The following is a 26,805-nucleotide window of genomic DNA, read 5'->3' as shown; positions in this document are numbered from 1 at the left end:
CTCAGTCCGCGTTTCCTGTACCCGGGTGAAAAAGAGTGACAAAGCTGAGCTGGGGACCCCAGGGAGGGGGAGTAAACCAAGGGGGCAGGGAGATCAGCTGTCTTGGGTCCCCAGAGGGACAAATTTGTGTTTATTTTCAGGGTCTCCTCTGGCATCACATGCAGGAGACGTGGCCCCCACACCCTCCCAGCTGCCTGTGGGCCTGGGGCTGCTGTAGCCCGGAGCCAGGGCTGGGTCAAGATGGGGCTGGGACCCGGGGTCGAGGTGCCCGGCTGGGAGGTAGGCCAGCCGGCAGGATGACAGACTCCAGAAGCCCTCCCTGAACAAAGACTGGGTGGGAGGAGGCCTGGCGTGTCCCCACCCCGCCTCCCCCAGCGCCTGCTGAGCCGAGACCACAGACAGCGGTCAGGCAGAGCGAGCATGGCGGGGTGGGGGGCCGCTCTGCTCGCCCTCGTCCTGCACCTCCTGGGCCGGGCGCCGGCCCGGGAAATGGGCAGAGGTGAGTCGGGGAGCCAAGGGCTTAGGGTCGGCGGCCGGGCGGGGGGCATCCCGCTCTGGCTCAGACCAGTCTGAGGAAGGGGCTGGGGCCGCGGCTGCGACTCCTGGCCCTGCCTGGGGGTGCGTGGCCCACCTCCGTCCTCCGTGGGCTGAGGAGACAGCTCGGTGGGCGAGCTCAGAGGCTGAGGCATGGGGTCCGGGCGCGGGAGGGGGCTTCCTGCTTTGGCCTCGGGAGGAATTCCTGCAGGCAGCGGTGGGGGAGAGGCTGCTCTGGAATCCGGGAGTCTGAAGTTAATTATTTGTCTTTTGAAAGGGGGAAAAAAGGAGGCCCGCTATGGGAGCTGACTTTGAGTCTCTGTGTCTGGCCCTTACCCAGAGGGGCAGGCGGGAACAGAGGGATCGGAGAGGGGAACTGAGGACAGTTCCAGGGGGAGCAATTAGGTTTCTGTGCAACGCTCAGGAGCCCTGTCTGCAGGTCTCTCCAGGCGAGGGACCCGCCCTGCATTCTCTGAGGGTCCCAGAGGACCCCCAGCTTCTCCCTGATCCCCTAACTGTTCCTGCTTGAGCAGGTCTGGAGGGACGTCATGGGGAGTAGGGGTCAAGCTGGTCGGAGGGTTTAAGATGCTGAGACCTCATCCATCCTTGGACGCCCTTCGCGGGGCTGGCTAGGAAGGAAGCTGGGTCCAGGGGCCCTGCCGAGACACAGTGCCATTCCAGGTGACCCAGCACAAAGGAGGGGGACGGCAACATGCATAGGCAGTTTGGGTGCCCGCATTTGTTGAGGTGTTAGAGCCCTGGATGTGGGGGATAGCGGGGCAGACTGAAAAGACGGGTGGCACTTGTGAAAGGTCGTGTGTGCACCTGCTGCTTCAGATGTGCCACTTAGAAAGGCTGTGCTGAGGGAAGAGGAGCAGGTGGGGGCTGGAGGACGACTCAGCCTTCATTTCTCTTAGTAGAGGCCGGGGCAGGGGTGAGAACAGATTCGGGGGGGCAGCTGGGTGAGGCAGGAGACCGATGGGGTGTCGGGGAGGTGGGAAGTGGAAGCCGAGCCTCAGGTTTCTCAGTAGGTGGGGTCAGCATTAACCAAGGCAAGGAGCTCAGCCAGGCAGGTTTGAAAGAAGGCAACTTAGGTTTTGGACTAGAATCTCCAGTCTGTCCTTGGTGATGGCTGGGGGGGCGGGCAGTGGTCCCCTTCCTCACAGGACTAGTGACTGTGAGAAAAGCCCTTCTAGCCACTAATGAGCTGTGTCTGTGGGAAAGACCCTCCTCTCTCCCTCCTCCTCCTGCACCTCCGCTGCCTGCCGTGCCCCCGCCCCCACCCCTACTGCCTGGAGGTCTGCAGGAGGTCTGTGGTGTCGGCTGCCCCCGCACGGCCTGCCGCGGTCTTTGCCTATCTGACTGCAGGAGAGGGATCAAAGTGAGAATGGCTGTCCCTAACCCCAGTTCTGGACTCAGAAGCCCTCCTTTCCCTCAATATAGTGTCACCCAGAGCCCTGCCCAATGTGGGGTCTCAGATGCCTCAGCCACATGTCTGGACACAATGACTAGGCTTTGGTTGGCAACAGAGAGAGCAGTCACACCCCCGCAACTACCCCCGCATTCTCCAGAAGCTGTGTCCTTCTGACAGGTGAAGACAGCGGGTGGCTGGCAGGCTTTGCTCACACCCGGGCCCAGGCACCCGAAGGCAGCCCCGCCTTCCACGCGCCTGTCTGCCTCTCTGCACTTCTAGGCTGAAGTGCTGGCTTCAGGGGACTCCCAGCCTGACATGCCAGCTCCCCAGGCTGCCCCTGGCCAGGTCCCTGGCCCAAGTGAGGATGAATGGCCCTGACATGCAGAGAGGCTCTGGTCTAGATACTCCGTGTGCCCCGAGAGGGCCAGGGCTCCTGGGGCTGCTATCTGACTATGAGGCTTCTGCTACTTGGGAAAGCTGGTCTGGGTCACTTTTGTTCACTCAGGTCTCTCTCCTCCTCCTCCTTCATATTTTCACTCTAGCACCCTCACTGGCCCTATCTCCTTCCATGGACGATGGGTGGGCAGGGGGACAGGGGTGGGGCACAGAGTGACATCTTTGGGAAGACAGAGCCCAGGAAAGCTTGCTAGCCCCTCGCCCATGGGCCCACCCTGGATTCTTTTGACTTCAGGTGGGGCCATCTCCAGGAATTCCCCAGGACTTGCCGACATCCGGGACTACCAGCAGCAGGCCCCAGCCCACCCCTCAGCTCCTGCTGGTGCCCCCCAGGAGCAGTGGCGCCCCCTGCAGGAGTTGCTGGAAAGGTTGGAGGCTGAGGTGACGCAGCTCAAGGAGCAGGTACCGCTGGAGGCTGGGCCTGTGTGCTGCCTGCATGGGGCAGGGCAGGCCTGCGGAGTAGGAGGGAGAGAAAAGCTGGGCTTGGGTGAAGGGGCGCTGAGTGACCCTAAAATAGAGTCTGGCTGTAAATGTACAGGGAGTGGCTCTTCTTTTTTAAAAAGTATTTATTTATTTTTAGAGAGGGGGAAAGAGAGGGAGAGAAACATCAATGTGCAAGAGAAACATCGATTGGCTGCCTCTTGCGTACTCCCTACTGGGAACCTGACCCGCAACCCAGGCATGTGCCCTGACTGGGAATCGAACCAGTGACCCTTTGGTTCGCAGGCTGGTGCTCAATCCACTGACCCACACCAGCCAGGGCCGTTTTTTTTTTTAAGAGTTTATTTTTATTTCTTTTTAGAGAGAGGGGAAGACAGAAAGAGGGGGAGAGAAACACTGATGTGCAAAAGAAAGATGTGCGAAAGATCTATTGGTTGATTCTTGTACGCCCCCAGCTGGGACCTGGCCCGCAACCCAAGCATGTACCCTGACCAGAAATCAAACCAGCCACTGAACCAGAGACCAAACCACGACCTTTTGGTCTGCAAGCTGGTGCTCAATCCACCGACCCACACCAGCCAGGGCCATGGAGCCTTTCTTTTCTGGACAGGTCTTAATACCGTTTCTTTCATAAAAGTGAAGAACCTCCAGGGTATCTGTTTTGTCAACTCAGACTTTCATATTCTTTCATGTATTTGCAAACATTATAGAGCGCCTACTGTGTACAAGGTGTCGTCAGGAAAGATTTTGGATGGATAAAGGTCTTTAACTATTGGACGAAAGGATTAGGTCTCCTGTCCAAAGGAGAGGCTGGGGACCCCCTGCTCCTCTGGGAGCCTGTCCAGACCCCAGGTCCTGGGAACTGTGACTGAGCTGCGCGTTGACTGGAGGGGCTCCCATGGCTGCTGGAACATCAAATCTCCTTCTCATCCTGCCCTGAGGGGGATGGTAGGGGAAGCCAAGCCAGCACTCCCCCCCACCCCTACTCTCTGCTCCAGAACAAGGACCTGCAGCAGAGGGTGAGGCAGCTGGAGTCCTGTGAGTGCCGCCCAGCATCTCCCCGGTGCTGGGGGCTGGGGCGGGCCTGGCCTGCGGGGGCTCGCTGGGAGCCCGACGCCTGCACCACGTGCGTCTGCCAGGGTGGGGCTGCGCTCTGTGACCCCAAGCCCAGCCTGCCCCAGTGCCGCGGTGAGTGCCATCGCTTCTGCCTGCTGGGACCTCGGGGCCTAGAGCTGGACACAACGGCCTGGGTGACAACACTGTCTCCTTCTCAGGCTGTAGCCACAATGACCAGGTCTATGGCAACGGGGAGACCTTCTCCCCAGACGCCTGCACCACCTGCCACTGCCTGGTGAGTTCCATGACCCACCTGAATACCCTGTACCCGTCCCCCTCACCTACCTGCCTCTCTTTAGTCGCTGTTGCTGCAGCTGGGTGTGCCGAATGTCAAGTAGTAGGGTCTGCCTGTTGCTGCCTGAAGCCTTGCCCCTGGTGGTCCTCAGCTGATTCTGAGTAGTTCTACTTCCTGGAGCTCAGCCCCCAAGCACATGGTGGGGGCCCCTGAGCCATCTGATTTGCGCCTGGCAAACAGCGGCATGGAGGGCAAAGGAGATGGTGTTGCTTGTCTTCCGACATGACCCTCTTACCTGTGGATGTCCTCTCGCTGTCCCCTCTCATTCATCTGCTCCCGTCATCTACCCACCTGTTGTTTTCCCTTGTCTGGCTCCACATGCACATTCTTCTGGCCTTTCGTTCCTCACTCTTTCACTGAGGAAAACCTTGATCTCCTTCCTGGGGTCCCCCTACTCTGTAGGAATTTGCTGGCACCTGGAAGAGATGATTTCTAGGGTCAAGAGTGGTGGGAGATGATGGGAGTGGGATAGGAGGCCTCTTTTCTGCCCTCGGACCAAGTGTTGCCCGTGTCCCCTGAGCCAACTCAGCCTCTTGCTCCTCTGGCTTGTCCCAGCTTGGGGTGAGGCTTTGGTTCTGGAGACCCTCCCCTCCAGGGCTCTGATGCCTGCACAGCCACCAGCCTCCCTCCCCACAGGAAGGAGCCGTAACCTGTACCCAGAAGCCATGCCCAAGGGGACCCTGCCTAGAGCCAGGAGCATGCTGCCCGCACTGTGAACCAGGTCAGCCTCCTGCCGGCCCCGGCCCCACCTCCTGTACTTATTTTGGGGCCCCAAGCCATGACCTGCCACCGGCCGCCCTCTGCGTGCTCCGAGGCTACCTGCCCACTCATTCTGGCAGTGGCTGGAGTTCAGAACTGAAGCGCTGACTGTGGCCTGGGACTAAACCAGAGGCTCTGTATGATCCTTTACCTGCCCTTGGGAGCCTCTGATCTCCTTGAGAAGATAAAATTACAGTTAGTATAATACAGGATCCATGAACAGGTCAAGCGGAGGTGTAGAAAGGCAGCAGATGGTTAGTTGCCGGAGGAGAGAGCAGGAGGGCTGGGAAGCCCACCCAGACCAGGTGTCAGGGCGGGCTTTACAGACAGTGGTTTGTCTGAGCTGGATCTTTGAGGGCAAGTGGGACTTGGCCAGGAAGAGACAGCACTTAAGCTCCCTCAGGGCACAAGAACAAGGTCTTGAGAGGTGTGTTGCAGGAAATCACTTTGGAAAGGCCTGAGGGAACAGAGCACCGTAAGCCTTGCAATTTGAACTTTTTCTGTGGGCCATAGGGAGCCATTGAAAGTTAAAGAGTCAGAGCGTGGCATGTTCAAAGAGGTGTTTAAGGAATATTCATTGGGTAGGATGCTAGATGCAGAGTGATCGGTTAGGGGGCTGTTAGAGTAGTCGTTTAGTCATGGAGCCAAGGATGGCAGTGGCTACAGAAGGAGGGGTATCTCTAAAGAATGAGCAGGGGCTGGTGACCGGCTGGATCCCCTTGTACGGGGAGGGGGGAACAATGAGGGCAGTGGTGTCAGGGACATGAGGGAGCTGGGAGGAGTGGAAACGGTGCTCTGCCAGGGAGTGTCGTGGTCCGGGAGAGAGTGGCCAGACTCAGCAAATAAAAGTGCAGGATGCCCTGTTAAACTTGAATTTCAGAGCAACAGCCCAGACTGTTTTAGTGTAAGTATGCAATTTGGGACATACGTACACTAAAACAGTATAGGTTGTCTACCATGTTGATGTAAGAAACATCCACACCCAGAGAGAATTTTTATGAGTTTATTTGAGCCAAACTGACAACATAAGCCAGGGAGCAAGATCTCAAATGTTCCAGAGAATAAGTTTGACAGCTTTTTTAATACACTTGAAAATTAAGGAGGGAACCTAAGGAGAAAGCAAGGCGGGAATTGGAGGCAGGGGTGTCCAATCGGTGGCCCGCAGGCCACCCAGGATGGCTATGAACGCAGCCCAACACAAAATCGTCAATTTACTTAAAACCGTATTTGATTTTTTTGTGACTATGTGTTGCAGTGTATTTATTGTGTGGCCCAGAAATGCCAAATTTTGGACACCCCTGGTACAGGATAGTTAACAAGATTAAGTGCTCTCTTGAGGGTGGCAGTGTGGTTTTGGCTTATTTCAAAGGTGTGTTAACCTAGATGCACAACGCGCGGGGCTTACTTAAGGCAGATAAACCTTTTACTAAAAAGGGTCATGAGTACCCACCATGACCTGCCCAGTCAGGAATTTATGATCAGATCACCCTGTGAGGTTACTTTCCATAGAAGTCCTTCTTTTTTTCTTTTGGCCCACAAGCTGGAATTCAAATTTAACAGAGAATCCTGTATTTTATCTACTCTATTCCAGGAAGAATCTCAGCTGGTAGTGGGAAAGCTGAGACAGGGGCTCAGGAAACAGTGAGGTCTGGAAATGCAGCCTGAGAGTCTTAGGGGGAGATGGTTGGAGTTGATGGATCTCAAAAAAAAAACGGGACACACACACACAGCTGGTAGGAGGAGTGATGCCTAGGGGCTACTCCTAGCCCATATGTCTTTGGAGAAATTAAAAAAAGAAAAAAAAAAGCACCGGTTCCTCAACAGATGAAAAATGGAAATCTACGGATTTAGACTCAGACACCTTACTGCCATCTGCTGGAAGGTTGTAGTAAACCCTGAAATCTCTGCTGTCTCTCACCTGAATGGCGCCCCCTTGTTGTGGCGCTCTCCGGTGTGCTTTTGCCCCAGTTCTATGGGTCTCTTACTTGGGGGCCTGGCCTTGATTTTGCAGGCTGCCCTGAAGGTCACAGGGCTGGGGAAATGTGGCAACCTGAGCCCTGTGTCACCTGTACCTGCCAGGTAAGGGAACAAGAGCCTGGCCCCAACCACCCATGTCCCTGCTACTCAGTGTACCCCAGGCCTGGCAGTGCCAAGCCCAATCTGGGGGCCAGGCAGGGCTGCCGCGGCCACCCAGGCACTGAGGCCAGGAGCCTGCGAGGCCAGCAGAGTGACTCAGTAACCTGCAGCGCAGAGGGCAGGAGGGCTCAGTGTCTGCCCCACAGGCAGGGACCGTGCGGTGCCAGGGACCCTCATGCCCGGTGCTCAACTGCCTGGAAAGCTACACCCCACCTGGGGAGTGCTGCCCCGTCTGCCGGCCAGGTGACCTGCCTACCCTGCCTTAGCCCCGGGGCGTCCAGCACCTAACTGGGGGTCCCGCCTACCCTCGGGTGGTATCCCCCCACCCTGCTCTCATCTGACCAGCCTGTCGTCCTGGCAACCCTCCCCAGGCTGTGAGCACGAGGGGCAGCTTTATGAGGAGGGGGCCAGCTTCCTGTCTATCTCCGACCCTTGCCTCCAATGCTCCTGCCTGGTGAGTCCCTCCACACCTCTGCCCAGGCCATGCTCCTCCTTGGATGTCCCCCTCCCCACCCTGGGGACACTCTTTCAGCCCCTCGCATGCCTTCCAAGGCCTGGTGCCAGTGAGCTTCACTCTCTGTCCTAACCCTGTGCCCCACCTCTGCGAGGGTGCCCGACCCCCGCCTGCCATACTCCATCTGGGAGCCAGGCCCAGAGGCCTTCCCGCTGTTGGTACATTGCAGAGGAGCCTGGTTCACTGTGTGCCCGTGAAGTGCCCGCCCAGCCCCTGCCCTGAGCCAGTCCTGAGGCCTGGCAACTGCTGCCCAACATGCCAAGGTAAGCCCCGACCCTGCTCTGGAGCTGGGGTGCCCGAGCTTGGATTCTGTCCTTGCCACGCTGTGGTTGTTACCGAACAAATGGTCCCGTGGTGGGGTGGAGTGCCCAGATGCTAGTACCGAAAAAACCCTGACCCCCCTCTCCCTGGGGTCCCTCGGTTGTTGGTCCTTTGCCCACCGCCCTTGGAATTATGGCTCTGAATGGCAGAGTTTGGTGCAAAGGAAAGGAACTATTTATTCAAAAGTTATACAAGTTTGATTAACGACTAAGTGTCTCTCTTAAATCTCAAAATCCCTTTAAAACACTCACCAGCACACACACTGTCCTGCCTTCCCCACTTTGCCCAGTTAGACTGGTCAAGCCTGTCAAGGGTACTGTCCTTCAGAAGAAAAAGAACAGAAGTCCAGGGTTTGGCTAGGCAGGCCTCTCGCGGGTCTCAGCACCATCTGCTGCGTCACCACGATCTCCAGCTCTTAATCCATAACCATGCGGCACATTTTCATGGCCCACTAACAAGAGTCCTTTCTCCCCTCTTGCTTCCCGCGTGGTCTTCACACTGTTCCTTAGAGTCTGTCTCTCTTTGTTTACGCAGGCCCCTGTCTCTCCTTCCTTTTCCAGTTGTGTTCTGCGTGAAGTCTTTTAAACTTTCCTGATGAGCCTTGGTGATATGCAAAATAATCCTCTTTGCATATGAGGAATGAAGCTATTCTGTTATTGACATGCAAAATGACTCTCAATGGCCCTGCTCAAGGCTCCCATCCCCCATGGCGGCCCGCCCTGGGGTGGGGAGAATATATTTCTCTTGGACACTCCAATCTCTGGACCCCATAACAAATACCCTTTGGGGGGCCCTGGATGTGCCCCATTACAGTTGTGGGCATCTGAGTGGGTTACTGTGTGCCTCAGTTCCCCATTTGTAAGGTGTGGATAAAGATATCCTACCTTGATAATGCTGTTTTCCGCTTTGTGTATCTATGATCCGAGGTGGGCCCTAGAAGCAAAGCCCTAGAGGGTGATACGGAGTCCCACACCAGTACTGCCCTAAAGGCAGGAATAGAAGCAGGTGCCAGGTACTAGAGAAACTCAGAGGAAGGAGACCTAATCCAGCCTGGGCACAGGAGGGAAAGCGTCCTGGAGTCCATGCGCCCTGAGTGAACCTTAAGGATAATGCTGTTAGCTAGGTGAAGGGTGGTATCAGGCAGAGGGCATCCCAGGAAGAGAGGGCAGCCAGAGCAGAGAGGCTTGGGATGGACACTTAAGAGTGTTTGGTAGATGTTAGGTGGGAAGGTGCAAGCAAACAAATCTTACAATGAGAGATGGGGAGGGGCCAGAGAGGGGCGGGAGATGAGCGTGGTCATGCTGGGTCCTGGGGAACTTGGAAGGGCTGGCTTGGAGCGTGGCTTTACCCAGCTTGGGCCTCCGGGCCGCCACCAAGGGAATCTAGGCAGAGGCAGGACCTCGTCTGGCCTGGGCTCAGAGGAGAGCCCTCAGAGGGCGTGTGGAGGAGGAGGGGAGCAGGCTGAAGCTGTGGCCCGGGCTGGCTCCCATCAAACTTCCTCTCTGCCCCTCTGACCCCCAACCCCAGGCTGCGCAGAGGGTGGCTCTCGCTGGGAGCACGGCCAAGAGTGGACTGCACCAGGGGACCCCTGCCAGATCTGCCAGTGCTTGGTGAGCCCCGACGCTGCTCCTGGGCCCCCAGGGCCACCATATTCATTCCTTCATTCCACTGAGCGCATCCCAAAGGCACTGTGAGGGGACAGAGAAGGGGAGGACCTGATCCCGGGTGCGGTGAGGGCAGGGGTGGGGTCCTGCCCATCTGTGTGCCGGGCTCTGAGCTCAGCAGGTGTACAGCACAGGTTTGTGAACTGCACTCAAGAAGCTTACGGGCAACAGGAGTGAGGCAGGGAAGACTGTGACAGACAGCGCAAGCTCCAGGGGCGGAGAAACGCGGGCTGACTTGAGGTGTCTAGAACTCTGTGCTCTGATCAGTAGCCACAGCTGCATGTGATCGCTGAGCCCTTGAAATGTGGCCGTCCAGTTTGAGATGGGCTTTAATTAGAAAATGCACACCAGCTTTTAAAGATTTAATATGAAAGAAAGGAATGTAAGATACCTCACTCACACTTTGTGTTGATTACATGTTGAAATAATATTTTGGACATATTGGGCTCAGTGAAACATATTATTAAAATTCAGTTTCATCTGTTTTTATTTTTTTTTAATTTGACTGCGAGAGACTTTCTTTTTCTACTACTAGAGAATTTAAAATGACATACATGGCTTGTGTTATATTGCTATTTGGGCTGCACAGCTCTAGAAAATCTTCCTGGAGGGGTGGTGTTTACCTGGGCCTTCGAGGGCAAGCAGGATCTAAGTAGAGAAAGAGGGAAAGACACTCCAGGAGTTATAGGCTGAGGATTTGTGACATCCTCACCCCTGATTCATGTGTTGAAATCCTAACCTCCAAAGTGATGGTATTAGGAGGTGGGGCCTTGGGGAAGGGCTGAGGTCACAAGGGTGGAGCCCTCCTGAATGGGATCAGTCCCCTTCCAGCGTCCAGCGTCGTGGTCCCCCTTCTGCATTGTGAGGACGAAACAAGGAGACAGCCATCTATGACCCAGGAAGCTGTTCTCAGCAACTGTGGGTACCTTGATCTTGGACTTCCCAACCTCCAGAACTGTGGGAAGTAAATGTCTGTTGTTAAGCCACCCGGTTTATGGAATTTTATTACAGCAGCCCGAATGTATTAAGACACCAGGTATAGGGAACAGTCAGGACAGAGCCTGGGGGAGGAAGGTGGGGACATGGAGGCCTGATGTTCAGGCAGGGTACACGCTGGGAAAGGCTGTTTCATCGGGGTTTGAAGCCATCCCAGAACAACGGCCTGCCAAGGACTAAGGACTCCATTATGAAGGTTGTGGACGCTTTTGCGACCATGTGCTTCTCCCGTTCACACTGACCCTCCCTCACACACCTGTGAGAAGTCACTGAGTCACTGGCTGCCCAGATGCTGATGGGGCTGAGGCAGTGAGCCCAGGTGTAGACATGAATGGCAGGGATGGAGTCTGTGTGGGAAAGGCCACGGTGCACAGCAGGAGCTCCTGTTTGTTAACTGCCAGCTTCCAGAGGTTAATGCCACATAGGACACTGAACTTCAGTAGCCAGCTAGGTTTCACATCTGTATTTGTTTCCTAGGACGGTTGTAACAAAGTACCACAAACGGAGTGGCTTAACCAACGGAAATGTGTTGTCTGGCGGTTCTGGAGGCCAGAAGTCTGAGGTCAAGCTGTCAGCAGCGTTAGTTCCTTCTGAGGGCTGCGAGGGGGCCTGTTCCGGGCCCCTTCCCCAGCTTCCGGGGTTGGCTGGCAAGCTTCTGTGTCCGTTGGCTTCTGCCTTCATCTCCACACGTTGCTCTGTGTGTGCGTGTGTCCAAATTTCCTGTTTTTACAAGGACACCAGTCACTGGATTGGGGGCCACCCCACTCCAGTACGACCTTAACTCCTTACATCTACAACAACCCTATTTCCAAATAAGGTCACATTCTGAGGTAACGGGAGGTTAGTGCTTCAACATATGAATTTGTGTTTGTGGGAGGGACACAATGCCACTCACAACATTCTCTAATAAGTGGCTAAGCTGGGACCCAAATGCTACTTCTGCCACTTGGCTGAGCTCTGAGGGCCCCTTCTCCTGCCCCTTCTGCCCCCTCTCAGGAAGGCCACATCCGGTGCCGCCAGCGAGAATGCTCCAGCCTGTGCCCATACCCTGCCCGGCCCCTCCCGGGCACCTGCTGCCCTGTGTGCGATGGTGAGTCAGTGGGTGGAGCTTGGAGGGGCTCCGAAAGCTGATTGACAGCCCAGGTGGGGCATCCCACAAAGGCCAGGCCATGGGCCAGTGGGAGGCTCTTGAGGAGGGTCTAAGGCAACTTCTTCCCAACAGGCTGTTTCCTGAACGGGCGAGAGTACCACAGCGGGGAGCCCGTGGGCTCTGGGGACCCCTGCTCAAACTGCCGCTGTGCCGTGAGTGTGGCTGCCCGGCAGGGAGGGCCTGGCTTCCGGGCCTGCCTCTCAGAAGCTGACCAGGCCCTGTTGGCAGAACGGGAGTGTCCAGTGTGAGCCTCTGCCCTGCCCGCTTGCGCCCTGCCGACACCCAGGCAGGATCCCTGGGCAGTGCTGCCCAGTCTGTGCCGGTGAGTGGGTGCGCTCGCGGCACGGGGGAAGGGGTAGCCACTAGCCAAAGAGCCCCTGGTGTGTGTCCGCGGGGTCGGGGCAGGGGGGAGGTGCGCTGACTTGGACCTACAGGAAGCCCCTTTGAACTAAACTACAGAAGAAACCCTTTACAAACCTGAGCCCCTGTCATCGCCAGGGAGGGACAAGTTCTTACCTCACCTCATGGCCAGCCAAGCACTGAGGCGGGGCTCCGGCCCTGGGGGGCGCGGAGGGCTGGCAGAGACCCCTGAAGGTGGCTGTCCTCATCAGCGTGGGAGGTGGATGTCAGAATGGAGAGAGGCTTCCCTGTCAGCCTCCAGCCACGTCCCCCCCATCCCCTCGTCCCCTTGTCTAGGCTGCGAGTACCAGGGACACTACTATCAGAGCCAGGAGACCTTCAGACTCCAAGAGGGCGGCCGCTGCATCCACTGCTCCTGCCAGGTAGGCAGTGCCCATCTTGAGCCCCAGATCTGTCTCGTCCTTGAGGGCCTCTCACCCAGCGTCCCTCCTAGGCCGGCGAGGTCTCTTGTGAGGAGCAGGAGTGCCCGGTCGCCCCCTGCGCCCTGTCAGACTCTGGCCCCCAGCTGTGCCCAGGTGTGTGTGGGGGAGGGGAGGAACAGCTGCGAAGGAGCGCTGCTTCCAGTGGCTGGAGATGGAGGGGTGCTCCTTCACAGTAAGGGGGGGCATTGCTAAATCCACCAACCCTTTCAGAATATATCCAGAGGCTGCTGTGGGGATGGCAAAGCTAGGACCTGGGAAGGGTCCTGTGGTCTGAGAAGGGGAGAGATGGGTAGAGGTGCCTGGGTTGCCATGGTGACAGCCCCCTTGCTGTAGCCTGTGTGCTTGACGGAGAGGAGTTTGCCCAGGGGGTCCAGTGGGAGCCTGATGGTCAGCCCTGCATGGCCTGCTCTTGTGAAGATGGGGTGCCTGTGTGCGGGGCTGTGCTCTGCTCCCCGGCCCCCTGCCAGCACCCCACCCAGACGCCTGGTGAGTGCCCGTCGTGATCGAGCGTTCATCCCCTGCTTTGCCCCGCTCGCACTGGTCACTGGGCTCTGACCGCCCCACCCACGCAGGTGCCTGCTGCCCCAGCTGCGAGAGCTGCACCTACCACGGCCACGTGTTTGCCAACGGGCAGAACTTCACGGACACGGACAGCCCTTGCCACACCTGCCGCTGCGAGGTACCTCCCCAGGCTCGCAGCCGCCCCGCGGAGCCCTTCCCTGGGCTCACCCACATCGCGCCCTCTCCGCTGCTCCCAGGACGGGACCGTGAGGTGCTCCTTGGCTGACTGTCCACCCACAACGTGCGCCAGGCCCAAGAGTGGACCCGGCCAGTGCTGCCCCCGGTGCCCAGGTAGGCGCTCACTGAACCTGTCTGGCCCGGGTCCCTAGGCCCTGCCCCCCAGGCCCTGCCCCCCAACTGCCCCGTGAGTGCAGCAGTTGCCTTAGAAAGCAACCGTCTTCCATGTTGTTCTCAGTCTGACGAAGCTTGGAACTCACAGGGCATGGGTGGGAGGGAGAGGAGAGATTATTTATTTTCATGTCACCATATCACCCTTCTTTCCCCTCCTACATTTCCTCTTCCAATAACCCACCACTCAGATACATTGGTATGTCTACCTGTATAACACACGTTCGTGCAGCAGCCGTTTGGTGCACCACGAGGGAGACTGGGTGCCGTAATGCAGTGTGCGCTGACCCCTGCCCGCGTGACGAGTGTGCTGGGGTGTGTCACAAGCACAGGCACGCACACGCAGGGGCCCTTGGGCTTTCACCGTTATAGGCACACACTCCTGCCTGCAGTGAAGGGGCCAAATGCATGTGTGCGCACAGACACACGTGTGTGCTCAGAGAGATACTCATGCCTGCATCACGGCCCCCTCTTCTCCATCAATGAGGACAGCTTCCAAGTGGCACTGCTGCAGCGGCCCTGGACTCCCCTGGCAGAGGGGCTGTCCACTGGCCCACTCCTTGCACCATCTGCCTTTGCCCCCCTCCCCCTCCCCCTGCCCAGACTGCACCCTGGAGAAACAGGTGTTTGTGCATGGTGAGAGCTTCTCCCACCCCCGAGACCCCTGCCAGGAGTGCCAGTGCCAGGAGGGCCATGCCCGCTGCCAGCCCCGGGCCTGCCCCAGGGCCCCCTGTGCCCACCCGCTGCCCGGCCCCTGCTGTCTGAATAACTGCGATGGTAAGGTGGACAAGCTGAGGGGGTCTCCTGGGATGGCTGGGCCCGATCTGTGGACATTTAGGGCTGGGAGGGCAGGACCTGGGACAACTAGGGTGTCTCCCAGACCTATAGCTGCTCCCTCCCCCAGGCTGTGCCTTCAGCGGGAAAGAGTACCCCAATGGAGCAGACTTCCCCCACCCCTCTGACCCCTGCCGTCTCTGTCACTGTCTGGTGAGTCTGCCCCCCCCCCACCCCTCCACGGGAGGAAGAGTCCGTGGAGTCAGGGTGGGACTTGGGGAGGCCAGGAGAAGTCCACCGCGGTGAGGTGGGAAGGGCGGGGGCCACCTCTGCCTCCCACCGCTAACCCGTGCCCGCTGCCACGGTCCCTCTGTCCACGCAGAGTGGCAATGTGCAGTGCCTGGCCCGCCGCTGCCCCCCACTGCCCTGTGCAGTGCCGGTCCTGCTGCCGGGCGAGTGCTGCCCGCAGTGCCCAGGTAAGAGCTGCCTCCCTTAGCCGCTGCTCCCCGGAGGCCCCCTCTGCACCCTCTCCCTGGGCACCCCATGACTCGCGCTTTCTGGCCTCAGCCTCCCCTTCCAGCTGTCCGGGGCCTGGGGACTTAGTCGCAGCGAGCCACCAGGAGCATTTCTTCCTGCCCGGGGACCCCTGCCACCGCTGCCTCTGCCTGGACGGCTCCGTGTCCTGCCAGCGGTTGCCTTGCCCGCCCGCACCCTGCGCCCACCCACGCCAGGGGCCCTGCTGCCGCTCCTGCGACGGTAACGCCCTGGCGGCGCCCCCTCGCGGCTTCCAGCGCCCCCGCCACCCGCGCTTTCCGCCTTGGCGCGGAGTCTGGCCCTCGCAGTCGCCCGCCGTGTTACTCGCTCCTCGGGCCCCTTTCTCCAGCCCCAGACGGGGCGCCGTCCCGCTATACCCCCTCCCCCTGACCTGGTCCTCCCTCGACAGAGTTCTCGCAAAGAATTTGGGGAGGCAGTGCCCATTTCGCGGGGCCTGGGGGACAGCCACCGTGGCCCCTAGCCCGGCCCTGTCTCCTGCCCACTAGGCTGCCTGTTCCAGGGGAAGGAGGCGGCCAACGGGGAGCGCTTCCCTTCGCCCACCCTCCCGTGCCACGTCTGCCTCTGCTGGGAGGGCAGCGTCAGCTGCGAGCCCAGGGCCTGCGCCCCTGCTCAGTGCCCCTTCCCTGCCAGGGGTGACTGCTGCCCGGCCTGTGACGGTGAGGGGCAGGGGACAGTGGGGGTGGGAGGGAGGACTGGGTTAGCGGCATCCTTACTGACTAGAGTGTCCAAGATGCGACGGTAAGAAAACGCACTGGCCTTACTCCTGCCTCTGACGCTATTTGTTTTGGACAGGTTACATAACTTTTTTAAATTTTTTATAAAACGTACACATGCATTTTATAAATGCGAATTTTTGTAAAATGCACATAACATAAAATTTACCATCTTAATCATTTTTAAGTGTAACTCTGGCCTAATTTTAACTCCTGTAAAAACGAGAGGGTTGAACAAGACCAGCTCCTCAGTCTGGTCGATCTCACGTTTGGCCACAGTTGTTTCTACGTACCCTCTACTCCCTGCGACTTTGTTTATTTACTATTTTCCTTCAAATTAACTCACTTTTAAATTTAAATTAAAAGGAGCCTTTATATCATACATTAAGTAGAAAATTAGATTCGCTAGGAATAGAATATTACCATAAAAATAAATACAATTAAAAATCAAATATTAAATTCAAGACAGATAGTTTTCCCTGCCAATGCTTTGAGCCTGAGACTCGCCCTCTTTTTTTCTTTTATTATTGACTTTTTTTAAAAAGAGAAGTTTTAGGTTCCCGGCAACTTTGAGAGAAAAGTGCAGACTGCCCCCACCGGTCCGCTGGCCCCACACAGAGGCAGCCTCGCTCACTCTCAGTGCGCCCCACTGGCGGTGCATCCGATACAGCTGATGGGCCTGCACTGACACATCCTTATCTCCCCAAATTCCCTCTTTGTCAAAAAAGTCAGAAAGTGTGTGGTGCTAAGGGCAGGCTGCTATACCCTGGGGGCCCCTCCCCTTCCTGGATTGATCGGAGGGCTCTATAGAGCCTTAGAAAGAGCATTGGGTCCAGGCCACCTGAGTCACCTCAGGCAATTCCGGCTCTCCGCAGGTTGGAAACGTTGGTGCCTTCTGGTCAGGCAGTGGCCTGCTGGGTATTTGGCCCTGGGGATGGATTCCATGTGGGTTTTCCCTATAGATGGGACAGGGAGGTATTTTTGCAGGCTGATGGGGGAAAAGTTTGCCCTTTGGCCAGTCTGACTGTCCCCGCCACTGTCTACTCCTTTGCCTGCCAGCCTGGACTGAGTCCTCCCTACCCCCATGGTCAGGTCTCTGGGGCCTTGGACTCAGGCCAGGTGCAAGCCCAGGGCTGCTGACTGCTGTCCTCTCACCCCTCTCTGCCCCCTGCCCGCCTCTCTTTGTCCTGTTTCCAAGGCTGTGAGTATCTCGGGGAGTCCTACCTGAGTGGCCAGGAGTTCCCAGATCCCCGAGAGCCCTGCAACCTGTGTACCTGCCTCCACGGCTCCGTGACCTGCAGCCGCCGGCCCTGTGATACTCTGAGCTGCAGCCAGCCGCTCACCCCACCTGGGCACTGCTGCCCCACCTGCCAGGGTAGGGCAGCACCTGCCCTCCCGCCGCCCCTCCTGGACTCCCAGCAGCCCGGAGTCACGTGGTCTGGCCACCGTCACCCCTCCCCTGAGACAGCCACACAGCAAATCCACATGCTGCATTTTCATTAGATGCCTGACATTAGACGCCATACCCTCCTCTCTCCCTGCATTCACCTCGCACTGACTGTTGGATTCACCAAATAATTGGTCCCTGCGCTTCCAGACCATCCTGCTCTTAAATGGTCTTGCTGTCTTTCTAAAATATCACATCATGAAACTCAAAACCACTCACCCCTGGCTGCGTGGCTCAGTTGGTTGGAGCATCATCCCCTACACCAGAGGGCTGTAGGTTCAAGCCCCAGTTGGGGTACATAGAGGAGGCAACAGACTGATGTTTCTCACATCGATATTTCTCTTTCTCTCTCTCCCCCTTCCTCTTTCTCTAAAATCAATAAACCTATCCTCAGGTGAAGATAAAAAACAAACATTCAATGGTTCCCACTGCCCTTGGGTGCATCAGGAGGGGCAGCTTCCTTAGCTCCCACCTGCCTTTCCAGGTGTGCCCATCCCCCCACGTCCCCTTCCCACACCTGTCCACAAGGACAGAACCTTCTCAGCAGCCTGTGATCCCACCTCCAGTCCTCCACGGCTTTCCCGTATGCAAACCTCACCACTTAGCCTGGCTGAACCTTCCCAGCCAATTCTCTCTCCTCAAGCTCCCTAAGCTTTGAAGAAGTCCCGGGGCCTGGCCATGTGTGTGCGCGTGTGCGTATGTGGGCATGCGGCGGTAGACAGCTTCACTGACTGCGGCTCTTCCCTCGCACCCTCTGCTCTGCCAGGATGCGTCTATCATGGGGTCACTGCTGCCCCTGGAGAGACCCTTCCTGACCCGCTTGACCCCACCTGCTCCCTCTGCACCTGCCAGGTGAGGTGGCCCTTTGGGAACCTGGTAACCTTTCATCCCTGATCCTCCTTTCTGGCCAGGTGTTCTTCCCTGCACCCAGGTCTCACAGGGTCCAGTCTGCCTGGGACAACTAGTGGGACAGGATTGGAATCAGGTCTCCTGGGCCAAGCGAGGGGGGTGCACCTAGCAGGCTCGGTAGGGGCGCCCCATCGTGGGCAGTGTGTGGCCTGGTCGGAGGGTGTGATGGCGCGGGAACGGGGAGTGGCAGTGTGGTCTCTCCCCCCAGGACGGTTCCATGCGCTGCCAGAAGAAGCCATGTCCGCCGGCCCTCTGCCCCCGCCCCTCTCCGGGACCTTGCTTCTGCCCCGTGTGCCACAGTGAGCTGCCTTCCACACATCCAGACCCCCATGCCCTCCCCTCCCCTCGCCCCTCCCTTCCTGCCAGGCCCGAGGTTGGACAGGACAAGGTGGCGCAGACCCCACCCAGGAAGCATGTTTCCCACAGGCTGCTTCTCTCAGGGCCAAGAGCACCAGGATGGGGAGGAGTTTGAGGGGCCCGCCGGCAGCTGTGAGAGGTGTCGCTGTCAGGTATGGCAGGGAGGTGGCTGAGGGGGCTGGGCATGGTGCCTCTAAGGCACCTGACTCAGGGAGCAGGTCACTGACCAGCACCTCCTGCAGGCCGGCCAGGTCAGCTGTGAGCGGCTGCAGTGCCCGCCCCTGCCCTGCGCGCTCCAGGTCACAGAGCGCGGGAGCTGCTGCCCTCGCTGCAGAGGTATGGCTGGCCTGTGCGGCTGCCTCCTTGCTTTGGCCCCTTGACCCTGTGCACTGCTGTCCACCCCACTTCCCTCCCCTCAGTTCCCCTCCAGTCTTCCCACCTCCCTGTTCATCCCTGGCCCTCCCACACCTCGGGCCTTGAGCCTTTACCTCGACCTCCTTCAGTCTTCCTACCTGTCCCCACCACTGGCCCGCCCAGACCATCTCCCTCTCAGAGCTGGCCCCTCCCAACCACACCCCAGTCATAATAATAGTAATGAAAACATTTATTGAGCACATACCATGAGTCAAACCCTGAGCTAAGTGCTTTACATATACCTCATTTAATCCACACAATGATCTTATCAGGTAGGTACTATTATTATTCTTATTTCACAGATGAGAGAACTGAGGCCCAGAGAGGTAACATAACTTACCTGTGGTTACTCAACTGACAGGTGGCAGAGAGAGGATTTGCAAGTAGGCTGCCTGATTCTAGAATAAAAGCCTTTCTTTCTTTTTTTTACAGGTTTTTTTTTTCTTTTTTAAAAAAAGATTTTTATTTATTTTTAGAGGGGGGAAGGGAGGGAGAAAGAGAGAGAAACATCAACGTGCAGTTGCCTCTTGAGTGCCCCCTACTGGGGACCTGGCCCACAACGCAGGCCTGTGCCCTGACTGGGAATCGAACCAGCAACACTTTGGTTCGCAGACCGGCACTCAGTCCGCTAAGTCACACCAGCCGGGGCTAGAATAAGAGCCTTTCTTTGCCTGCCTGCTACCCAGCATGTTATGATTCCAGAACCATAACAGCATCTCACTTGCCTATGAGGTGGGCAAGACAGGTGAAATCCCTATTTAATAGCTGAGGAGACTAAGGCTTGTAGAAATTCAGTTACCTTGGGCACATGGTAAGGGGTGGAGACTTCCATTCATTCTACAGGCACTCATTAGATGCCTGTTGCATGCCTGGTACTGGGCTGATGCTGGTCTACAACACGCAGTGCCTGCTGCCTGGCATTTGGTTTAGCAAGCAAGCAGGCATGAAAGAGAATAAGCCCAGGAGCTCTGACCCCAACCTCGTGTCTTTCCCCTCCGCCACAGAGGAGTTCTGCCCGGGGCCACTCTCCCACCTCATCCCTGCAGATCCCCCTCGCATGCCAGACCCACATGCCCCTCTGACCACCCAGGGTGGGTGACCAGGGGCAGACATACTGGACCCAGACTCCGAGCTCACCCCTGCCCACCTGGGACGCAGGCTGCCTGGCCCATGGGGAGGAGCACCCTGAAGGCAGTAGCTGGGAGCCTCCGGACAGCCCCTGCTCCTCCTGCATGTGTCACGAGGGTGTCGTCACCTGTGCCCGAGTCCAGTGTGTCAGCTCCTGTGCCCATCCCCACCAGGGGCCCAGTGACTGCTGCCCTCGATGCTCTGGTACTGGGAGCCTGGGGTGGGCTGGGTCGGCAGGGAGGCCGTGCCTGGTCAGCGTCTCCCTGCCTTGGCACTGGGTGGCACAGCCGGGCTTTCCCAGAAGTGGCCCCCATTCTTGTGCACACCCAAATCCTGGGGGCTGGGGGGTCCCTGGAAGACAGAGAACCGTACCCCTGGCATTGTAGCCAGGCTGAAGGCTCGCGAGTCCTATTCTGCTCTTACCTCACCCCCAAGACTGTGAGCATGAGGGCCGGAAGTACAAGCCAGGAGAGAGCTTCCAGCCTGGGGAAGACCCCTGTGAAGTGTGCATCTGTGAGGTGGGTGAGGGCCACGCTGAGGGGTGGGGCACTGTGGGGAGCCGGCACCGTGGGGGCCAGAGACAGGAGCGTGGCCCTGCGGCCAGGAGCTGAGCTGAGGCTTGGGGCAAAGAGCCAGCAGCGCCAGGAAGCTTGGAGTCAGCCAGGGTGCCCGCGCTGAGTGTGGGGAGGCGGTGGGCATGCCTGCCTGGCAGAGGGAAAGTGGGCGTGAGAAGGAGATGGAGGAGACACCTGGGAAGCGGTTGGGGTCATCGGGGAATCTGCGTTTGAAAGGTGAGGGGGAGCCAGGGGGAGGTTCTGAGCAGGCAGCCACATCATAGGTCCAAAGATTAGGCAGAGGGGTTGGGAGGAAGGTGTAGGAGGACCAAAGGCCACATGAAGGTTCAGGCCCAAATAAGTAGAAAGAGAAAGGGAAGTCATCCCTGAGGATTAGGGCACAAGGTGAAGAGCAAGTCTGCGGAGATGCCGAGTCTCTGAGGACTGGAGTCTGCCCGCCAGAGGAGGTGCAGCAGGACGATGAAGGGGTCTGGTCTCCAGGGGAAGAGGGTGGCTCAGCCTCAAGGCCGGGACCCTCCCCGCTTGCTTACTCGTTCCTGTTGCAGCTGCAGCCTGAGGGCCTTCCCAGCCTGCGCTGTCACCGTCGGCAGTGCCCCAGCCTGGTGGGCTGCCCTGCCAGCCAGCTCCTGCCCCCGGGGCCCCAGCACTGCTGCCCGACCTGTGCCCGTGAGTCCTCGATATAGGGGTAGATAAGAGGGTAGGGCTGCCACCCCCCAGGCTGACGCTGGAAGTGCCAGCAGCTCTCCACAGTTCCAGCCCCAGCCCTTGCCTGAGTCCAGTGGACTGTTCCGGAAGCCCATGCCCTGGCCCGTGAGGCTTGCACTGTCCCAACTGGAACTGGAGAAGCTGGCAGGGACCTCTTGACTCAAGCCAGGCGCACCTTGCCCAACAGGTGGCGCTGCAGGGTGGCAGCTGTGCCAGCTGCTGGCTTCTTGAGGGTGATGATGTCAGGACCAGAGGGGCAGTGAGTGGCCCAGCCACAGAAGTGGGGAGCTCTCTTCTTATCCATGTGCTTCAGGGAGAGGGAAAAGACTAACACTTGTTAAGCACCTCTTGCATGCCATGCATTGTACTTGGTTATTTTAGTAAGCAGTATCTCACTTAATTTTGAGCTACCCTGTGAGTTAGGCATTATTATTCCCTTTTTACGAGTGAAGAAACTGAGGTTCTGCGAGGTTGATTGTTCTGCCTAAAACGACGCAGACACTGAGGACTGGAACCTGGGGTGCCTGGCTCTCTGTGCGTGCTCATGCTGTTTCAGCCAGGCAATATGAAGGAGGCGGGACGGGGAGCAGGCGGGGCAGCCTGTGGTCCTTAGGGACTTCAGGCTTAGGAAGCCACTCTTTGTCAGTTCCAGGCACCCCCCCCTCCCCGCCCCAGTAAACTAGCAAATTTCCTTTTGAGAAGTCCAAGCTTTTCTTTGGTGAACCCAAGGGAAAGGGGATTTATCCTTCCTGAGCCAAGGTGATGGGCATATGGGTATGCCCTGGGCCCATGGGGGCCTGGGGGTGGGGTGGGTAAGTGAGATCAAATGGGCTTACATCCCCTGCGCCCCTTCTACACTCCACATCGCACTCTTGTCTACACAGAGGCCTTGAGTAACTGCACAGAGGGCCTTCTGGGGTCCGAGCTGGCCCCGCTGGACCCCTGCTACACCTGCCAGTGCCAGGTGAGCCCTCGTGCCTTGGGGATTCCCAAAGCCCTGCCTTCTTGCTCCTCTGTGGGCTGTGGCTGCGTGCTCTCCTGCAGCAGCTCCCGGCTTCCCACTCACCCTGGCATTTGCCCACTTGTCCTGACTGTCGCATTCTGCTAAGGCCCTGCTCCGTCCCTGCCATTCTCTATCTGTGGTGTTCACATGCCCTTCCGTAGGACCTGACTTGGCTCTGCATTCACCAAGCCTGTCCTGAGCTCAGCTGTCCCCCATCAGAGCGCCATACCCGCCTGGGGAGCTGCTGCCCCACGTGCCGGGGTAAGTGCCCAGCCTTGGCCTGCGTCCTCAGAGCATGAGCATAGGAAGAAGCCAGGAGGGGTGGTATCCATGGGCCCAAATGGGCAGCCCAGTTCTGCGCTCCGAATGCTGCTTCGCTGTTTTGTAGAAATGGAGGGCTATTCATTGGGGATGAAGGAGAGACCCATGAGGCAGAGGGAGGCAGGGAATGAAGGCTGGATCCTCAAGGCCTGGCCTGAGGCTTGTCAGTGGGCTCAGGAACCCCAGGCCAACGGGTAGGGTATTGCACGGCTGACCGGCAGCCCGCCCAGCCTGCCATGCACTCGATCCTCTGCATGCTGGCGGAAGAAATCAAAACCATCGGGGTGCTCAGTGGATGGGGTGGGCCCCCCTGCTGTGGACCTTCAGGGTGAGCTCCAGGGAGGAGGGATGCAGCTGGGAGGGCAGGGCTCCCCCAGCCCCATTTCTTCTCATCAGAATGTATGGTGGAGGCTGAGGGCCGGAGAGTGGCAGATGGAGAGAGCTGGCGGGACCCCAGCAATGCCTGCATTACTTGCACCTGCCATGTGAGCTGGCGGTGGGAGGGTTGGGGGTGGAGGATCTTGTAGAAGAGAGGAGCCTCAGAACACTGGGCCAACGAATCTGGGGTCTTTGAGGTAATTAGGAAAGAGCGCCCCCTCTGGGTGAGAGGGCGCAGAGACAGCCCTGTGCTGGGGCACAGATTTAGGGGCTGAACTTCATCCCCAACTTGAACAGGAAGTGGGTGGTCTTGTGGAGCAGGGCCAAAGAGAGAAGGGGCTGCTGCCTCAGACCCTGACCCGGAGGGCCCTCAGAAGTACGAGGCAGGGACCCCAGGTCCTACCGGAAGTCCCTAAGAGCAATGACCTCTGTCCTCAGCGGGGCCACGTGGAGTGCCACCTTGAGGAATGCCAGGCCCTGTCCTGTCCCCATGGCTGGGTGAAGGTTCGAGACGCTGGCAGGTGCTGTGAACGATGCCAAGGTGCGGGCCAGGATAATGGGGGAAGAAAGACCAAGGCTCAGTGAGAGGGACGGGCAGCTGACCCTTGCCCCCCACCCTCAAGTCCCCTCAGTCCCCGCCCAGTCGTGCGCGCACCAGGGCCGACAGGTGGCCTCCGGGGAACGCTGGACCGTGGACGCCTGCACCATTTGCTCCTGCGTGGCCGGCACCGTGCACTGCCAGAGGCAGCGCTGCTCGCCGCTCTCCTGTGGCCCTGTGAGTGCCGCGGTCTACCGCGGTGGTGTGAGTGGGCACGTGGCACCGCCACCCCACGCAATCCGGAGGGGAGGAGGGACCTGGGCTTGGGCTATGGCCGCGGAGCGGTGGGGCACCAGGGGCCTGCAGTTCCCGCGGCGACCACGAGGCGGAGCCCTGAGCCCTCCCGGTGAGTCTAGGAGCCCGAGAGCTCCTTGACCCTCAGGGAGTCTCTGCGTGGGGCTCCGCCGGGACTGCCGTGTGTGACCGGGTCTGGGGCGGAGGCCAGAACGAGGCCCCCGCCCTGAATCCCGGCAGCTGCTGCCCCCGCTGCCTGCCGCGGCCGGCTTCCTGCATGGCCTTCGGAGACCCCCATTACCGCACCTTCGACGGCCGCCTGCTGCACTTTCAGGGCAGCTGCCGCTACGTGCTGGCCAAGGACTGCCGTGGAGGGGACTTCAGGTGCGCAGCCTCCTGTGTCTTTTCTCTCCTTAACTCCCTGCACCCTCTCCTGCTGACCATTGCACTCGGGCGTCTCACACCGCAGTGTGCACGTGACCAACAATGACCGGGGTCGGAGCGGTGTGGCCTGGACCCAGGAGGTGGCGGTGCTGCTGGGAGAGGTGGCCGTGAGGCTGCTGCAGGGCGGGGAGGTCACGGTGAGGCGAGCAGAGGACCCAGGGGAAGGTCAGGGCCGCGCTGTCCATTCCTCAGTCCTGATGTCGCCCCTCCTCCCACCTCCCTTTTCCTCCAGGTGGACGGGCGCCGCGTGGCCTTGCCCTACCTGCAGGAGCCGCTGTTGTACTTGGAGCTGAGGGGGCGCACCGTGATCCTGCACGCCCAGCCCGGGCTCCAGGTGCGGCCAGGGCGAGTGGGGGCGGGGAGCCGGGAGCCTGCTCGGGCTTCGGTATCTGTGGAGGGAGTGGGGGTCACCAGCTACTTTATGGGCCACACTTGGCCACGAAGGGGAGAGTGTTCTGCTGGCTTCGGAGACCAGAAGAGGTATCAGCGTCGGAGACCTCCAAGTGCAAGGAAAGGAGCTCCGAGCCTGGTTTCTAATCTCGGCTCAGCCACCCGCACTCTGGGGCGCTTAGGCCTGTGCCCGTCCTCTTTGGGCCCCAGTTTCCTCCTTGGCAATACGGGGGAAGGCTTAGCTGAGGGGGTCAATGAAGGTCTCCTAGGTGGTTTCAGGATTCCTTCCCACTCCCATGTCAAAGAGTAATTCACTCCCCCACCTCCTGCAAGAAGCATAATTTGTAAAATCATAAAATAAGACTTGTCTATACTTATGATCCAGACCGTAATTGTGCTTTGTTCTCTGTACGGCCTGAATACCCACGAGACAGTGTACCTCTGGAAGTGGGTTGCATTTCACCTGGGGGCCCAGTTCAGGGAGGCAGACAGCAGGTGCCTCCCTGGGAGCTGTGGGTGGCCCTTCACAGATGCCACAGCATGTGCAAACTCCGCCCTGGCCAGAGCAGCCTCCCTTCCACGGAGAGCCTTCGTCCTGCAGCAGGGGGCGTGCTGACACAGTGCTCCAGCCTGGGTGGACCTTGGGCTTCTTGAGGTCCCTGTTTTGCCCTGCTCCCCAGTCCCGGCCTCTCCGCACAGGTGCTGTGGGACGGGCAGTCCCAGGTGGAAGTGAGCGTGCCTGGCTCCTACCGGGGCCAAATCTGTGGGCTCTGTGGGAACTTCAATGGCTTTGCCCAGGATGATCTGCAGGGCCCTGAGGGGCTGCTCCTACCCACCGAGGCTGCATTTGGGAATAGCTGGCAGGTGAGTGGTACAGGAGCCTGGGGAGCTGGGAGGCCTAGGGGCACAGGCTAGAGATGGCGCCGTTGAGTCTGCGTCTCAGAGCAGCCTTCTGGTGTGGCGGGTGGGGTGGACACAGGCTTTTGCACTTTTAGGGTGGTTTGGGAGCTTCTTGCCTGTCATGGAGCTGGAGGAGGCAGGATGGCCTGTTGAAAGAGGCTGCATCAAATGACTACTCGAGCCCAGCTTTGCTGCTTATGAGCTGTGTGACTTTCAAGTTACTTGCCTGCTCAGGGTCTTGGTTTGTTCCCAAAATGTAGACTAAGGGAAAGTAGTTGAACTTCCTTTCCTATTCTTGTAGGGAGGTTTTTTAGTATAAAACAAAATATTAGGTGGAAAGCGCTTTGAAAAGCAGCAGACAAAGGTCAGCTGTCCAAGGACGCTGTCATAGCGGGGCCACTTTCCCCACCTAGGTCCCAGAGGAGCCGGGACCTGGTCGGCCGTGTTCCAAGGGCCGCGAGGTGGATCCTTGCCGAGCAGCAGGTTATCGTGCCAGGCGCGAGGCCAACGCCCGGTGTGGGGTGCTGAAGTCCTCCCCGTTCAGTCGCTGTCATGCTGTGGTGCCACCGGAGCCCTTCTTTGCTGCCTGTGTTTACGACCTATGTGCCTGTGGCCCTGGCTCCTCGGCTGACGCCTGCCTCTGTGATGTCCTGGAAGCCTATGCCAGCCACTGTCGCCAGGCAGGGGTGACACCTGCCTGGCGGGGCCCCACGCTCTGTGGTGAGCCAGCCACGCCCGGCGCGGGATGGGGAAGGGGTGGTACCGAGGGCTCAGGTCCGGAAGGGGGAGGTAGAGGGAGGGCTGCAGGGGCGAGCAGGGCAGCTGGAGCTCTGTGACCCTGCCTTCCACTCCACTTGCAGTGGTGGGCTGTCCCCTGGATCGTGGCTTCGTGTTCGACGAGTGCGGCCCGCCCTGTCCACGCACCTGCTTCAACCAGCATGTCCCCCTGGGAGAACTGGCCGCGCACTGTGTGAGGCCCTGTGTCCCTGGCTGCCAGTGCCCCGCAGGCCTGGTAGAGCACGAGGCCCACTGTATCCCGCCTGAGGCCTGCCCCCCAGTCCTCCTCACTGGGGACCAGCGTCCCAGCGATCTGCTCAGCCCCAGCCAGGAGCCCTGAGGGGCACCCTGAGCCAGGATGACACCAACCAGGACTCGTCAGACCAGAGGCCCTTCCTTGGAGAGCAGCTCCCACGCTGGCCAGAGCTTCAGAGAGGGCGCCCTGCCAGGCACCAGGAGCCTAGGCCTGTGTCCTGCAAAGACCCCAGCCGTGTTGAGTCAGAAGCAGTAAACTCAGGGCCTGTCCTAAGGGTGCCTTGTGTGTGCGTGTACTTCCTCCTGGCACTGGGGTGTTGGCACAGGCTTCTTGGAACATGGGGGCTGGAAGTCAGTGTCCCCAGAGCCAGAGTGCTGGCA

General features: G+C 58.8%; 2 protein-coding genes across 2 annotated transcripts in view; one reads left to right on the top strand and one right to left on the bottom strand.

The window, feature by feature from the left end:
- The window catches only part of FLNC (filamin C), a 111,441-nt gene that overhangs the window by 39,403 nt on the left and 45,233 nt on the right, over positions 1–26,805 (bottom strand). The window lies entirely within an intron of this gene.
- On the top strand, positions 421–26,566 carry KCP (kielin cysteine rich BMP regulator). The gene is made up of 40 exons (XM_054564217.1): positions 421–499; positions 2,640–2,806; positions 3,844–4,033; positions 4,120–4,196; positions 4,893–4,977; positions 7,523–7,605; positions 7,835–7,928; positions 9,514–9,596; positions 11,643–11,736; positions 11,869–11,948; positions 12,025–12,118; positions 12,493–12,578; positions 12,650–12,731; positions 12,972–13,124; positions 13,211–13,317; positions 13,397–13,490; positions 14,151–14,324; positions 14,452–14,534; positions 14,704–14,803; positions 14,889–15,077; positions 15,362–15,532; positions 16,788–16,964; positions 17,803–17,888; positions 18,154–18,244; positions 18,372–18,454; positions 18,545–18,638; positions 19,875–20,048; positions 20,280–20,362; positions 20,965–21,085; positions 22,009–22,088; positions 22,289–22,388; positions 22,845–22,933; positions 23,265–23,367; positions 23,459–23,601; positions 23,870–24,042; positions 24,128–24,239; positions 24,335–24,436; positions 25,192–25,363; positions 25,813–26,112; positions 26,253–26,566. Exons 1-40 carry the CDS (start codon positions 421–423, stop codon positions 26,507–26,509), a joined length of 4,905 nt encoding a protein of 1,634 aa, XP_054420192.1. The 3' UTR covers positions 26,510–26,566.

The sequence above is a fragment of the Pteronotus mesoamericanus genome, unplaced genomic scaffold (genome assembly GCF_021234165.1).
Source record: "Pteronotus mesoamericanus isolate MK-2021 breed Mesoamerican mustached bat unplaced genomic scaffold, CSHL_Meso_final scaffold_85, whole genome shotgun sequence".
NCBI classification, from domain to species: domain Eukaryota; kingdom Metazoa; phylum Chordata; class Mammalia; order Chiroptera; family Mormoopidae; genus Pteronotus; species Pteronotus mesoamericanus.
Note: the sequence above shows the minus strand (reverse complement) of the source record. Positions and strands in the feature narration are given on the sequence as shown.

What these genes read in the sequence shown, in the direction of transcription:
- KCP (XM_054564217.1), top strand. Translation starts at nt 421, where the DNA reads ATGGCGGGGTGGGGGGCCGCTCTGCTCGCCCTCGTCCTGCACCTCCTG. An exon ending in GCACCACCTGCCACTGCCTG is followed by an intron (nt 4,197 to 4,892) that starts GTGAGTTCCATG and finishes CCCTCCCCACAG; the next exon opens with GAAGGAGCCGTAACCTGTAC. An exon ending in GCTCCCTCTGCACCTGCCAG is followed by an intron (nt 17,889 to 18,153) that starts GTGAGGTGGCCC and finishes CTCTCCCCCCAG; the next exon opens with GACGGTTCCATGCGCTGCCA.